The 14,619-nt window shown below is 45.1% G+C and overlaps 1 protein-coding gene across 1 annotated transcript in view; it reads right to left on the bottom strand.

Annotated features, from left to right (window-relative positions):
- Nucleotides 1–266: 266 nt before the first annotated feature.
- The window catches only part of LOC109418094 (vigilin), a 35,256-nt gene continuing 20,903 nt past the window's right edge, over nucleotides 267–14,619 (bottom strand). Inside the window, exons 3-5 of the mRNA XM_029870880.2 lie at nucleotides 4,692–4,772; nucleotides 2,236–4,461; nucleotides 267–2,164 (exon numbers count right to left, since the gene is read on the bottom strand). Of these exons, the coding sequence (XP_029726740.1) occupies nucleotides 660–2,164; nucleotides 2,236–4,461; nucleotides 4,692–4,707 (3,747 nt within the window). The 5' untranslated portion in view covers nucleotides 4,708–4,772 and the 3' untranslated portion in view covers nucleotides 267–659. The remainder of the gene's footprint in view (nucleotides 2,165–2,235; nucleotides 4,462–4,691; nucleotides 4,773–14,619) is intronic.

The following is a 14,619-nucleotide window of genomic DNA, read 5'->3' on the forward strand; positions in this document are numbered from 1 at the left end:
TAAATTTTCCCTCGTCTCATCTCTAGTCCTGCAAGTAGTAGTGTGTGGATTCTTCTTGTTTCTTCCCTTTGTTTGCACAGTTTTACGTTTCTCTTTTCGTTTCTTTTTTTCTTTTAGTATTTTCCTAGAATCAAAATTCCACTTGGCTTCCTTGATTTTTTTGTTACTCGTTATCATCTTTTTTATGTACAACTTGCACTAGTCTTGTATTGTATTCCCGCAATATTGGTATTAGCGAAAAAATATAACGTAGAACCAGAAAAAAATAATTAAAAAAAACGAACAATGATATCTGTCTTAGTTGTGTATAAAGTTGCTTCACTCAATTGTTATTTTTCTCATTTCTCCATGATTTCTTCTTTCAGACTGGTGGTAGAAAAGGGGTTGCAATATTTTTCACCACAAAAAAGCGTTTGAGAGAGCGAGAGATCAAATATAACGAGCCCTTAAGATGCATTTTAGAGGTTGTTGAGAAGTAGTTTTTCTGTATAGTCAGTCACGAAACCGGTCGCTGCTATTACAATCTGATTCAGTTGGATTATTGTGTGTGTGGTTCTTCTTATTGAAGGAGGAAAATTGACTTCTCTCTCTGTGGTTATCTCTCTCTCACTCCTGTTCTTTCGATTGCTGTGAGTGTAATGTGAGTTGACGCCTTCTCTTTAGTGGCGCGCGTTCCAGGCCGAAGCGATCGGAGCCTGTGGGGCCGGTTCAGCTGGAGCCGATCCAAGACCGAAATCGGGGAAGTCCTCCTGCGACTGGGTGTTGGGGGTCTTGCGTTCCCATGGGGCACCCTGGACGACGAAGCCGCCCCGCTTGTTGGTCTCGCGATTGTTGCTCATCGAGTCCTCCAGGAACTGGGTGAAAGTGGTCTGCTGCGGTGGCGCAGCGGTAACAACGTCCTGGAGGAATTCTTCCTCCAAGTTGAGCAGATGATCACGGCAAGCTTCAACATCGTCCTGATTGTTGCCGGCGATGACGATCAGGGACTGATCCTTATCTTCCGGACGGGGGAAGCTGATTTCCACCTTAAACATTTCCTTGATTTCACGGACACGGCGTCCCTTGAAGCCGATGAAGCGACGGTGGACGCGTTCATCAATGGACACTTCCTCGCGGTACATCGAGTTCAGTTCGTTGACAATTCCTAGGATTTCATCCTTGGCAGCATGGGCGTTGGTCTCGTAGCCCTGAATGGTGATGATGTTGTTCTGGGGGTCATCCTGCTTCGGGAACGAAATCTGCACTCCGTGGGAGGCACGGATCTTGTTGACGACGGCACCACGACGTCCGATAATCTTCGGGTGGTACTCCGGGTCGATTTCAACCTTGACTTCAAATGAGCGCAGCTCACGATCCTTGCGATCTGCTTCCAGCTCTTCGATTCTCTTAGCAATGGCCACCTTGGCATCTTCGATGTTGGCTCTGGCACCGGTGACTTTGATGATGTCCAGCTTCTGATCCTGCGGGGACAGCTCAATATGAACATCGTACGTATTCATCAGCTCCTTGACGTCACGACCCTTCTGGCCAATCAACGATCGGTGCAGATCAAATGCAACATTAATCTCCTCGGTAACCGGAACCAAAGCCAGCAGAGCTTCCTTCGCCTTCTCGCACTTTTCATTGCGACCGCTGATCTTGATAATATCCGTCGTCTTTACGGGCTCTGCCCCATTCACATCGCCATTTTGTTGCCCTTCAACGTACGCTTCCGGCGCGTCTCGTTCCGGGAACTTGATGTTCACGTCGAACTCCGACGTAATACCCTGCACCTTGGAACCACCCTTGCCCATTACAATCCGATGGTGACGAGCCGGAATGATACACTCGATCGTAACCATCTGCTCCAAGTCCTCGACAATCTCCAAGATACGGGCCTTGGCCGCGTCGATGCATTCCTTGGCACCCTTCAGCGTCACCCGATCGCTGTCCACTCCCGACCGGGGGAAGGAAATCATCACGCCACCGTACTCCTCGGAGATGCGATGCAGCACATCGCCGCGGCGGGCCACGAAATGCTTGTGGTGCCTCGGCTCCACGCTAATCTCATCCTCGACGATGTTGTCGATGTTCTTGATGATCGACTCCAGCTGGGCCTTGGCCTCGTCGACACCTTCCTTCTTGCCGATGATGATGATGGCCTCCTTGTCCTCGTCATTGGGACCTGTAAATTGGAACAGATTGTTAGGTAATCTGTGATTTTTAGTATTACATGGATATGAGAGCAAAACTTACCCGGGAAGATGATACGAGCACCGGTTTGGTCCCGGATCTTCTTGATGGAAGCGCCATTCTTGCCGATGAGGAACTTGTGGTGCTGCGGTTTGGCACGGACCTCGGCAGTGTAGGAAGAGAGCTCCTTCTCGTTGGTCAGTTCGACCAGCTGAAGCTTGGCTCGTTCGACGTCCTCCTTCGGGCCACGGATGGCAACCTTGTCGCTCTTGGATTCCGGACTGGGGAACTTGATGGAAACGCCACCGCACTCCTCCATGATGGAGGAAATTAGCTTACCGCCGGATCCGATCAACGAGTTGTAGTACTTGGGTGGGATCTGGATTTCCTCGGTGATGATGTTGGCCAGCTCCTCCTGGATCTTCTGGATGCGATCGCGGGCTTCCTTAACGTTTTCCTTCTTGCCAGTGATGACAATCACTTCGTTCTTGTCACCCTCTGCTGGAAGATCGATTTTCGTCTGGGTCTCATCACGGATCTTCTTGATGTTGGCACCGCCCTTGCCGATGATGTACTTGTGGAACTGCTTGAAGATCGGGACTTCCATTACGAAGGAGTTCTTCTGCAGCTCCTTGACGTACTTGGTCAGATACTTGTGGCACTTGTCCACATCCTCACGCGGACCACGGATCTTGACGATGTCCGACTTGTCGGTTGCTCCGGGGAAGATAATCTGCACCTGGTTATGCTTGTCGCGGATTTCCCGAATCGTTTCGCCTTTCGCTCCGATGATTGTCTTGAACAGACGATGATCGATCACGATCGACTCTTCCTTTTCGTTTTCCAGTTTCGCTATCTTTTCAAGCAGCTCCTGCTTGGCCTTCTCAACACCGTCGGCCGGTCCTTCGATGCGGATCGGTTTCAAGTCCTTCTCGTCGATGTTGATCAAGACCTCGTATTCCTCCTTCATTCGGTTGATGTTGGCTCCGTTCTTACCGATGATGTGCTTGCAGTAGATCGGATCAACCACCATTTCGGTGAAGGTCAGACGTCCAGTGTAATCCTTGACCATTTTCTCCAGCGCTTCCGACGAAGCATCCACTTGCTCCGGTAGGCCTTCGATCTTGATCTTGTCTTCGTTGAACTCCACATGTACGTTGGGATACTGAGCGGTGAATTCCTTGATATGGCCACCTTCGCGTCCAATGATGTATTTGTGAATCCACTGGGGACACTCGAGCGTAGTCGTACGAACGGAGTTCGCCTTCTGGTACACAACGCTCAAAGCATTTCCGAGCTTGTCCTGGGGGCCGCGCAGAGTGATGGTATCGTTGGGAGAGTCACTGGCCGGCATTTCAACCGATACGCCGGTCATCGCCAAGATTTCCTGGATGGTGGAACCCTTCGGGCCAACGATGTACTTGTGCTGGGCACGGGGAACTTCAACTCCGACGCTGGTACACTTCTTCTCCATCTCCTTACTGATGGCTTCGATGCGTGCCTTAGCCTGGAGGACACCTTCCTTCTCGCCGGTGATGATGATCTCATCCTTCTGGACCGACGGCGGCGGAATGTTGATCTTCGCTCCGGTTTCCTCCATCATCTTGCTGACGTTCTCGTTGTGGGGTCCCATGATGAACGGATGGTAAATCTTGGGGATGTTAACCCGCTCAAAGGCCTTACGCGACTGCTCATCGGATGTGGTACGGATCTCATGTTCAGCCTTCTCGATGCCTTCCTTAGTACCGGAGATGGTGATGATGTCCGACTCATCGTTGATGCGCGGCACGACGATCTTGGTGGCGGTGATCTTCTCCAGCTCGCGCAGCCGATCGCCCTTCTTGCCGAGGATCCAGCGGTGGTGCTCCCGCGGGATGCTGATCGACTTGCTCGCCTGGGTTTGGAAGTGGACCAAAATCTTACGGCGGGCCTCGATCACCTCGTTCGGCTTGCCAGTCACCAGGAAGGTCAACGATTGGTCCTTGCCACTCGAGATCTCGATGTGGGCGTTGGTTTCCTTCATGATGTTCTGACAGGTGCGCAACGATTCGCCCTCGCCAAACTTGTCCGAGTCGTACTTGCGCTCGCCGGACGGTACGATGAAGACCTGGGTTACGACCGAGCTGCCCACGCGCATGTTCTGGGTGGCCGCCGACAAGGTCGGGTTGTTGAAGCGCGGTGGGGCGCTCTCCGGCAGGGCCGGGAACAGATCGTCATAGCACGGGGTCGGCGCCGGCGTCGAGGCAACGTTGTTCTCGTACGCGGAGTTGGTGGGCTGCTGGTCAACTACTGCGGAAGTGAAATGGAAGGAAAACGAGACGGTTAGATTGTTAGGAGAGAAAGGTGTTTATAGATATAGGAAGGTAGGATTCATGAGCACAACATTAATGTCTAGTATTTTAGAAAATAAGTAGCATGTGGTTAAGCTGTACTGTGGATGCTTGAATCAAATCGATGTTTATCGTCAGCCTTCAACTAGGATAAGCCTACACATTTCCGATAAACAAAAAACAACAAACCTGTTGAATCCTCCATCACTGCTGCTTGTTTTACTGCTTGAAGAGAAAAGTCCTGTTTCGTAGCAAGTCTTTACAGTAACACTGTGGAGAAAGAGAGAAAAAAAACAGAAGAAAAAACATTACTAATTAAAATAGATCCAACGTTTTTACAAGGTCATTGAACTTGCTGTTCCCTGCTAGCGCTGTGGGGTTCTAGTTTTGAGCTTGAGTGGTCGTCATCACCCCATATCCTTCGGCACACCCATACCCCGATCACCCCGCAAACTAGGTGAATATCTCTATCTACCCACTCTGCGCATACAGCGATCTACGCCAAACAACACGTGGCACTCACCAACGTTCAGTGAGTGAACCAACATCACCCGCAAAAGAAAGCGCAGAGAAGACGGGCAATCCATCGCGACGCGCACATGTAAGTAATGGCTCCAAGTCACACCAGTATGTGTGTACACGGCCGGTTCTTCTCTAACTCTAGCGGATCGACGGACGGGATGATGGTGATGGTTAAAAGACCAGAATAACTCGTTGAGATCAAGCAGCAACGAATGACGACGCCCAAGAGAACAGGCGTAAAAAATGTAGATTGAACCTATTACAACTAGTTAACCAGCAGCGCTCGCGCAAGCTAACTAGTGTGTGGTGCGAGATGCGATGCGATGCGAGGCTCCCCCTTTGCTTTAGTCGGGGAGAGGCGCAGGAATAACATGGCGAAACGGTCAAGAATCAAGATCCAGCTATGCGGTGGGCAGCAGGAATTTGATACATACTTCGAATCGCGTTTCGGCCAGCAACAGTCAGCGACTCGCGAGATGCGGAAAGGCGTCGCAGCTAATCCACATGTCCCATATGCGGTCGAACAGGTTCCACCAGGTAGCTAGCTGGCTGCGGCTTAAACTTAAATAGATGCGCAGCAGAAAATATTCATATATGCTGGGGGTTTAGCCCGAGAGGGGTAGAATATTTGCACAGCTCATCTCTCGAGAGTATTGTGCTTTGTTGGACGAAGCGACACGCATTTGTTAGTGACGGACGGCCTCATAGCCTGATGATGTAGGTCCTCGGTAGTATTACTTGCTTGCAGCATGAGTCGTAAAATGTGGTGCGTAGAGGCAAGTCTATTATAACGATTATCACCACAACGCGCAAGCGCCAGGCAAATTGTAGGGGAATTACCAAAACCCATTCGAGATAGTGGCTCTTGATCGGCCATGATTGTCAACTGCTACTGATAATGTGTCGAAAAGTTTCAGTGCGTCGTGCCCAGTTTGTACGTCTGCTGAATCACTTGACGAAGTGCCTTTAAATGTATGGGAATATGTAAGTCTATAGAAATTTGATAAGCATTCATTTTTTCTAATCGTTTCGGAAATTATGTAATCGATAGATCGACTGAAGGGTCCCTACTAGGGACTCCCTAGCCCTAGTAAAACCGCTCAGCACTAAAATGTGTAAGACATAAGACTTACTCTTAAATGCATAATTTCCATACCACTCATAAAATGTGTAAGAGTTACACATTCACAAAATCTGCTCCTGCGTCCACAAAATTGTTAAAGTTGCAATTTTTTGTATGGCAATCTAGATTGGTTTACTTGTGATCTTGGCAAACCAAAAATTATAGCCATTTCGCATCTAGAATAGTGTACGAGCATGCCGTATGAAGCTTGAGATCCTGACTGAGCGAAGTCCGTTGGCCGAACTTTGGAGAACACAGATTGGCGTCGGGTCAAATTCTGCTATACTCTGGCCTCTAGGCTGTTCGGGCTCGTTTGGAAGTTAACCATCAATGTTAACTTCTTTTCCCGATCAGCCTAGATAGCTGTGTAGTGTCGGTAGCGGTTGTCTAGATTGGCTAAGAATAACACTACGGATCGCCTGATCCAGTGGTAAGAGTCCACTAAACAGGTGACCCCTAATTCATGGTGTTATGCGGCTTTATGCTTACCGTGCCAAGGAATGAATGGTTAGGGGGGTCTAATAAAAACCTAACTACAAACGGAGCCTGTGGAGTACTAGGGCGCCCTCCACAGTATTCTGCCCTTACTGCGCTAACCGGAGCAATGGTGCAATTGACCTTGTGTTTCTCCGAGATAATCTGCTATCTTTCTTAAACCTCAACTGCGAGGCTCAATTAAGGACAGACTTGTTAGAATCCCAAAATGGCCGCCACAATGGCCGACTTTGGCACCTACTCACGATTTCGAGGGCACAAATCTCTTCGTAAACAAAACCAGCACACCTGAGCTTCTCATTTTAAGCTTATTACGAGTGAGCAAGAACAGAATAATGAAATGCTCTGTTGTTTAAAGCTTGCTTTTTGAGGTTTGTGCGTCTGAAAATCTAATGTACTGTTGAAGCGGGATTTCAAGACGTTTGTCCTAAGGGTGGGATTATTAGTATGTTGTTTATTAGCTTTAATATAACCTATATGGCTCTTCGCATTATGCGTTCTTCACAATGTCCCCTGTGTATGTTCGTCTCTGGCGCTCTTCAATCGATACCGAATTGGTTTTTATCGCTGTTCTTTTTTCTTGTGTTGTGATTGTAAGAGTTTGATCGTACCTAGTTTGGGTAGTGGCTATGGTTATGACAGTTCAAATCAATCTTCAGCATAAAAGAACAGCTTTGGGCCAAGAACTTTACTTTCGTAGGGAGGATTTCTATGTAGATGAAATGTTTTAATTAACACCAATATGGTTCCGCATTTTGCGTTTGACCCGATGTTTGCTACTTTCAGTAAAATTGAAATGACAATCTTGCGTGTCATGCCTCGAGCCCCAAAATGTTTTGATAAAACTACTTGTTTGCAGCCTTGCTGGATAATGTCTTCGTATGAAGATCAAACCTATCAATTTGACCTCTTTCTTTTGAAATGATTAGCACGCTTTGTCGAGCATCACACCCGTGATGTTTTTCTAGCAAACATGCCTCTCCATGGGAAACAACATGCTTACCAAAAAGGAAAGTCCACTGTGATTTGTTTACACAATGTTGTTTACGATATCGAAAACGCAATCATTCAAAAATAATTTTGTTTGGGTGTTTTCTCGGATTTCCAGGATACTTTTGAACACGTACCTTTCGATTCCATATTGGAAGCCGCTGGATTGTCCTATTTATCTTGCAATGATTTCCAATTGGATTTACCAAATGCTCAAAAATCAACATCTCTTCTCGGCATTACGTCAAGCAGCGATTAGGAAATTGAGTGTTTGTGGATGCCCCCATGCGGGAGTCTTGCCATGCCTTTTGAGGAATCTCGTAGCAGAAACGCAATTGAGATAACTCAATGTGGTTTTCCTACTTATGATTTTGTCCATCACAAGCCTCAACAGGCTGCTTCATTTGTATATCTTAGCTGAGAATCCGACTGTGGAACTTTGAATCATTTGATATGTAACTACTCAGTTTTTACGCAACTGCTTTTTCGAGTACTCGGTAAACACTTTGTTGGGGAGGACATTCACTTTCGGCATGATAAACCAACCATCGAGAGCAGCTTCCGTTATAGCAGCTTCAATGCTGAAATATAGTTTATTTTATTTAAATTCATTCTTGCTTACATCTATAATTAATTAACATACAGTTTGGTATCTCACTAATTGCACTGTGATCTGTCTACCTCCTCAACCAACACTAAACTTATCACTACAGTTTCAGGATTGAGACACCAGTGTTGCCAGTTTCACAAACATTGCAATATCATCACAACACACTTGATTAAGTGAAACTGAACTAAGAAGCCTGAATCTTCAGGATGTTCTGTTGTTCTGAACCCGTTGTGGCAAGTAGCTATAGGCTTACTTTACGCTTTATGCGTTTTTTACAGTGCCCTTTTCAGGGCGCTGTTTGAACCCGTTGTGGTACGCTTATGCGACCCTATTCCCTTAGGCGCTGTCCATAAACTACGTAGACTCAAATTTGGCAATCTCAGAACCCCCCCTCCCCCCTTTCGTCCATACAAAATTTTCGAAATTTGTAAGGACCGTAGACTTTGGCCAGAACCCCCCCTCCCCCCATTAGAGTCTACGTAGTTTATGGACAGGCCCTTACCTTCTTTTTCCCTATCCCATCCCTTATTCCTCCCTTCGCTCTACCTCAGGTAAATGATGAATGGGCCCGTATTCATGGCGATGGCACAAATTTCCCAAATGCAGGAGAACGTGCCTCTTGAGCCGACCTACTGATACCTGATACCTAAAGGTGGCAGCCCCACCACGGTGGATAGGGGACCTTAGGCCAACAACCTACTGTTTCCGAAAGCAAAAAAACCGTTACCCGAAAATGAAAGATTACGAACTGATTCAACGGCAACGACTTTTAGCGCGAAACAATGGACAAGAATAAGAACTTGGAATGTATTATCCCTAGCCCAGCAGTGTAAACTGGCACAACTAGCCAATGAGGCATGCCGTATGAAGCTTGAGGTCCTGACTGAGCGAAGCCCGTTGGCCGAACTTTGGAGAACACAGATTGGCGTCGGGTCAAATTCTGCTACATATACTCTGGCTTGCGAGGTGAACACGCTCCTCGCCACCGTGGAGTTTGTTTTCTACTCAGCGCTCACGCTCACGCTGCGCTCATGAAGTGGGAACCTCTTGATGAGAGGATAATTGTAGCCAGATTCAGAACACGGGTTCGAAACCTTACCATGATCCAATGTTACGCGCCAACCGATGCTGCCGAATTGCAAGATGAAGAGGACTTTTACAGCCAACTGAATGCTGTCGTGGACAAGATTCTGAAAGGTGATATCAATATCCTCATGGGCGACATCAACGCGAAGGTTGGGTCTGACTCGGACTATGAGGACGTCATGGGACGCCATGACCTCGGAGAAATGAGCGAAAACGGAGAGCTGTTTGCAGAGTTTTGTGGCAACAATAATGACATGGTGATTGGGGGATCGCTCTTTCCTCATCAACCAGTGCACAAAGTGACATGGGTGCTGCGTCACGGAAAATCAAATCGACCACATCTGCATCAGCCGAAAATGGAGATGGAGCCTTCTTGATGTACGGAACAAACGTAGCACCGACGTTGCGTCCGATCATCATCTCCTAATCAGCGAGATCCGACTGCGCATTGCCAGGATCCAGCAACAGGAGGAAAAAATCGGGCGCCGGTTCAACACACGCCGACTGGAAGACGCTGTGGTGAAAAGGTCCTTCGTCGAAGAGCTAGAGAACCATGCTGCGGATATTCCAGCAGGTGGAAGCGTAGAAGATCAATGGAGCGCCATCAAGAACGCCTTCATCGCCACCGGCGAGAATAATTTGGGTGAGCTACGCTCCCTGAGAAAGCAGTGTATCACAGATGATACCTGGAGGAAGATATAGAAGCGGAGGAACGCCAAAGCCGCGATACAGCGAGCGAAAACATGAGGAGCCAAAGCCGTAGCCCGTCAGCGCTATTCGGCTCTCGAGAAGGAAGTGAAACTTGAGTGAAACGCTCATGCAGACGAGACAAAAGAGCGTGGGTGGACTCTCTAGCCGATGAAGGCGAGAAAGACGCAAATACCGGCGACATTCGTCTCCTCTACGATGTCTAACGTCGCCCTAGTGGGACTAAGATTAATGCCATGAAGCCCTTGAAAGACACGTCTGAACAGCTATTGACCGACCCGGGTGACCTTCTGGGGTTCGGGCACTTTGGAAACCTGTATCGACGACGCCACCGACATCTCAGCATAGAGGTCTATACATTATTACTCCTGTCAACAATGAAGCTGCAGCATTGTAGGAGATCAAAACAGCCATCCGTAGCATGAAGTCGAACATAGCTCCTGGAGTCAACCGCGTATCAGCCGATATGTCCAAAGCTGAAACCGTAGGATCCGTACAACTTCTGCATCAATTATTCTGCAACATATGGAAAACCGCGACATTTCCCGGTGACTGGATGCAAGGCGTCTTAGTAAAGGTACCCAAAAACGGTGACCCGACTATATGTGATATATGAATTGGCGGGGCATCATGTTGCTGTGCATCGTTTTCAAAGTTCCCTGCAAAGTGATCCTTAACCGGATACAGGAGAAGATTGACGCAGCTCTCCGATGGTAGCAAGCAGAATTCCGAACCGGTCGATCTTGTGTGGACCATAGGGTAGGGCGGGGCAAGATGAGCACCCTAAGGATCACGTTGATTTTATTGGAAGTGATCACAATTTTTCAAAGTACCTCTCAGTAGTTCTTCTCTATATCATGTTTTCTACCACCCATAAACATGGTAGGGTTCAAAATGCACAACAAGGATTATTTGTTTGACTAAACAAAAAAGATGTTTTATGGTCAGTCCGAACATGCTGCGGGGCCTCCTACGGGGCAATAAGAGCACTTAATTAAAAACTTAATATTTTAACTATAAATTGGCCAGACAGTGATTGATATAGTAAATATTGTTTATAGCTATGGTATCACGGTCTAAAATGATCAGTTTCTTTTTCGAATATTGAAAAAAATGTAGTTATAACACTTTATACAAAATGACCCGAAATACAATAAACGAATATTAAGTGGCTTATTTTATTTTTTTTTAATTTTCGCAAACAAATAGTTGTAGAGTATACGGAAACTTGTGTTCGGCACAGTTCGGCACTATTGACTGGATTACAATAATTTCAAAATATTGTCTATATTCCCATCAGGGGTGCTCAACTTGCCCCACTATAGGGTAATAACTAAAAATGAATAAATTTTAATGTTTGTTTTTAGACAATATTTTCTAATGTAAGTTAAAATGGATTCCGAAGTGAGCATTTCGAAGGCGGCGGACCCAGCGTGCATCAGTGTGCTATAGAATTTTGTCCGGGTGCCAGTTCGCGCGCGTTGCTTCGGTGGTTCGATTTTTCTTTTTCTATTCCGAAGTGAGCATTTCGACGGCGGTGAGTGTGCGGTGGACGCGTCGTGGTCGTGGATCGAGTCGGTTCCGAATTTTTTGCTTCCCGTCGCGCTAGTTCCCAATACACTTTTAGTTGATAATAAATATTTTCTTTCATTTTTTGCATTTACACAAAAGAGTGAAAAGTGTTAGTTCGGGTTCGCCGGTCGAAAAAAATCCGAGCGCCGACAATTGAATCGCGTTCAGTGTATTTCTGTGTGGAATAGACTAAAGGTTTCTGCTCCCTAGTGGAGTGGAGACGCGCGATAGAATTTTCATTTTGACTAGTTTTTGTGTAGAAAAGTGGTCGGTTGTAACGGCGGTTTGTGTATATTGATCCATTGCCAAATCATATCACCAACCATAGGTAACTCCCGGACTGACAATGTACCTTACCCTACTAACAAAAAAATCCTTCCTGAGACAAACGTGGAGATGCAGCGATTCGCGGTCTTTATAACAACGTTTGTCTTACTAACATTCCCTCCCATCCTCGATAACCGTAAGGACGTGGCCGGCGCACAGTGGGACGAAATCAAAAAAAGTGGGACATGGGTATTTACTCAGAAACTATTGGATTTAGCGTTATGTGGTCTTCTACAATGTTTCTCCATTTTACAAGTACTTTATTTTGATGTAATAAAATTTCACTTAAGGGTGGTATACACTTAGATAAAAAAATTAACTTTTTTATTTTACGTCAAAATTGAAAAATGTCTAACAAAACATTGTAGATAATGTATTTAGAAGAAACTTTGTCGAAGACTAAAAAATTCTATCTCGCAGTTTAACAAAGTTATAGGGCTAAAATGGTGTATATGTCCCTTAAAATCGATTTTTCAAAATATCTTTTTAGAATGAATTTTCCCAGTTTTCCAATGTTCAGGAAAGTTGTAGATACTGCAAAAATACACATTTTTTCTGAAGACAGCAAATGGCTATCTTTTCGTTTAAAAGACTTAGGAATGTTTTTCTTACTTTTTTATACCAACTTTAGGGGGATAGATCATACAGAATAGCGGCTATTAGCAGCTAATTTCCACGTTATGTTTTGCATGAACTTACACCCTTTCAATACATATGCAAAACACAACGGGATCGAGCGGGATTCACTACACTTTTTCAATTTATGTATCTTAAGATTTTAACACAAATACCCCACTTAACAAACAGTATGTTTGAAAGATGATTTCAAAACATTTTTTTTTATTTTGTATTTGATTAGTAAAGTTGTAGATGCATAGAAATACACTACCCGGCATAAGTATAGACCTACAAAAAATATTGCAGCAATATTGCATCACATTGACTGACCTCAATATCTCCAAATCCTGAGGACTTACAAAGTTGCTGTCTTCATCAAAGTAATTAAGCCCAAATAAGCAACAACTTTTCTGGAGGCGGTATTTTTGTACGTGTTCTGGTTTTAGATATATCGAGGTCAGTCAGAGTGTAATTTTTGAAAGTGATTTCAAACCAATCTAATATTTAATATTCAAAGGACAGAGCTGTTTACTGTTTAGTTTAAGGTTGATTTGAAGGAGAAAAGTGATACATACATACATACATTTATTTTGACAATGATTTTTCATAAGGGCCTAACTGACTTGGTCGATTTCTCTTCTTTGACTCTCTCTTTCGCTAATAAAACTTGATCAAAACAAACAAAATCATTATTCTTTTTGTTTCTATAGCAACATCTAGTCGTCTTCTTCACATTTCAACCAAAATATCTTTGGAAAACTCATTACACATTCTGTGATAACACAAAGAGAGGATCGATGAAGAGAACTCGAAAATATCAGTTAGGCCCAAATGAAAAATCAGTGTCGATTTGTTCAACATCACATTTAAGACAAGACATAATCAACAATAGTACGCCACAATACTCGGTTTGTGGCTGCCGCTCTCATTCTCGGTCGCGCCCAATGCTCGCTAGGTCACGCTCCACCTGGCCCGCCCATCGTGCTCTCTGTGATCTACACCTTCTTGTGCCAACCGCGGTAGTAGAAAAAATATTATCTCCAAATAACTGTTTTTTTAATTTGTCTTTATTCCTATTAGTTCTCAGGATGCAGTAGTCTGTGCGCGCGTGTGGACGTGTTGAAATCTTCGGGTGTTAGAATTTTCCTTCTGTTGAGTTTCATTTCGGCTTGGATAAAACGAAATCACTGAATACGAAAATTTATGATTAATAGTGCCCAATGAACAATATTAGAAGAAATCGAAAGCCCAATTATGTGTTCAGTGAGAACCTGCCGGATCCTCTAGTGAAAAATTCTCGTCCGCAGTTGCTGAATCACACGATGTGTACCCCTCTTCAAATCAATCTGCTGGCCTGAAATTGCAGTTTCTTTCAACGCAGTGGATGGAATTGATTCGCATGAAATACACTACATCTGTACCACACATGGTGTCGGATGAATGCTTCTGAACTGCAGATTCGCGACGGATATCTTCTGGTGCGTTACGGGTATCTTGGCTTCCTGTACAAAGTAGTAGTACCCGGATGACGATTCAGTGTTAGCATGGTGAGATTAATCCGATTTATCTTTTCTATGGGCGGACTTTTTAAAGAGGTCTTTTCTGTATTGTTATAATTGGGCATACGCCATAACGCATGTGGATCGCTTCACATAGATGAATTACAACGTGAGATCTGCGATTCATCTTTCATGCATTCCTGTGTAAAGTAATAATGTTTGACGCCTGTGTAAACATTACCTTTATTTTTTCTTCCAATGATAGCAACTTTATCTCAAACAAGTACTCAAGTTTATTCTAAAATATAATCATTGTTTAACAACCTCCACATATGTTTCTAATTTTTACTCTTTCAGCGGTAATAAGTTAAATAATAATACATAATTAAATATTGCTTTATAACATCTTTTCATACGCTTTTTCGCCACGGAAAGCATCCTATAAAACCCCATCCAACTTCCTACTCCAGATATCTATGAAGTGGGCCAAGTTCTTGGACATATTCTGAGTAGATATCTAATCAACATTTCCTCCCCATCCCCGCTGATCGTAAGGACCTGGCCAGG

This window comes from Aedes albopictus, chromosome 2, assembly GCF_035046485.1.
Source record: "Aedes albopictus strain Foshan chromosome 2, AalbF5, whole genome shotgun sequence".
Lineage (NCBI taxonomy): Eukaryota > Metazoa > Arthropoda > Insecta > Diptera > Culicidae > Aedes > Aedes albopictus.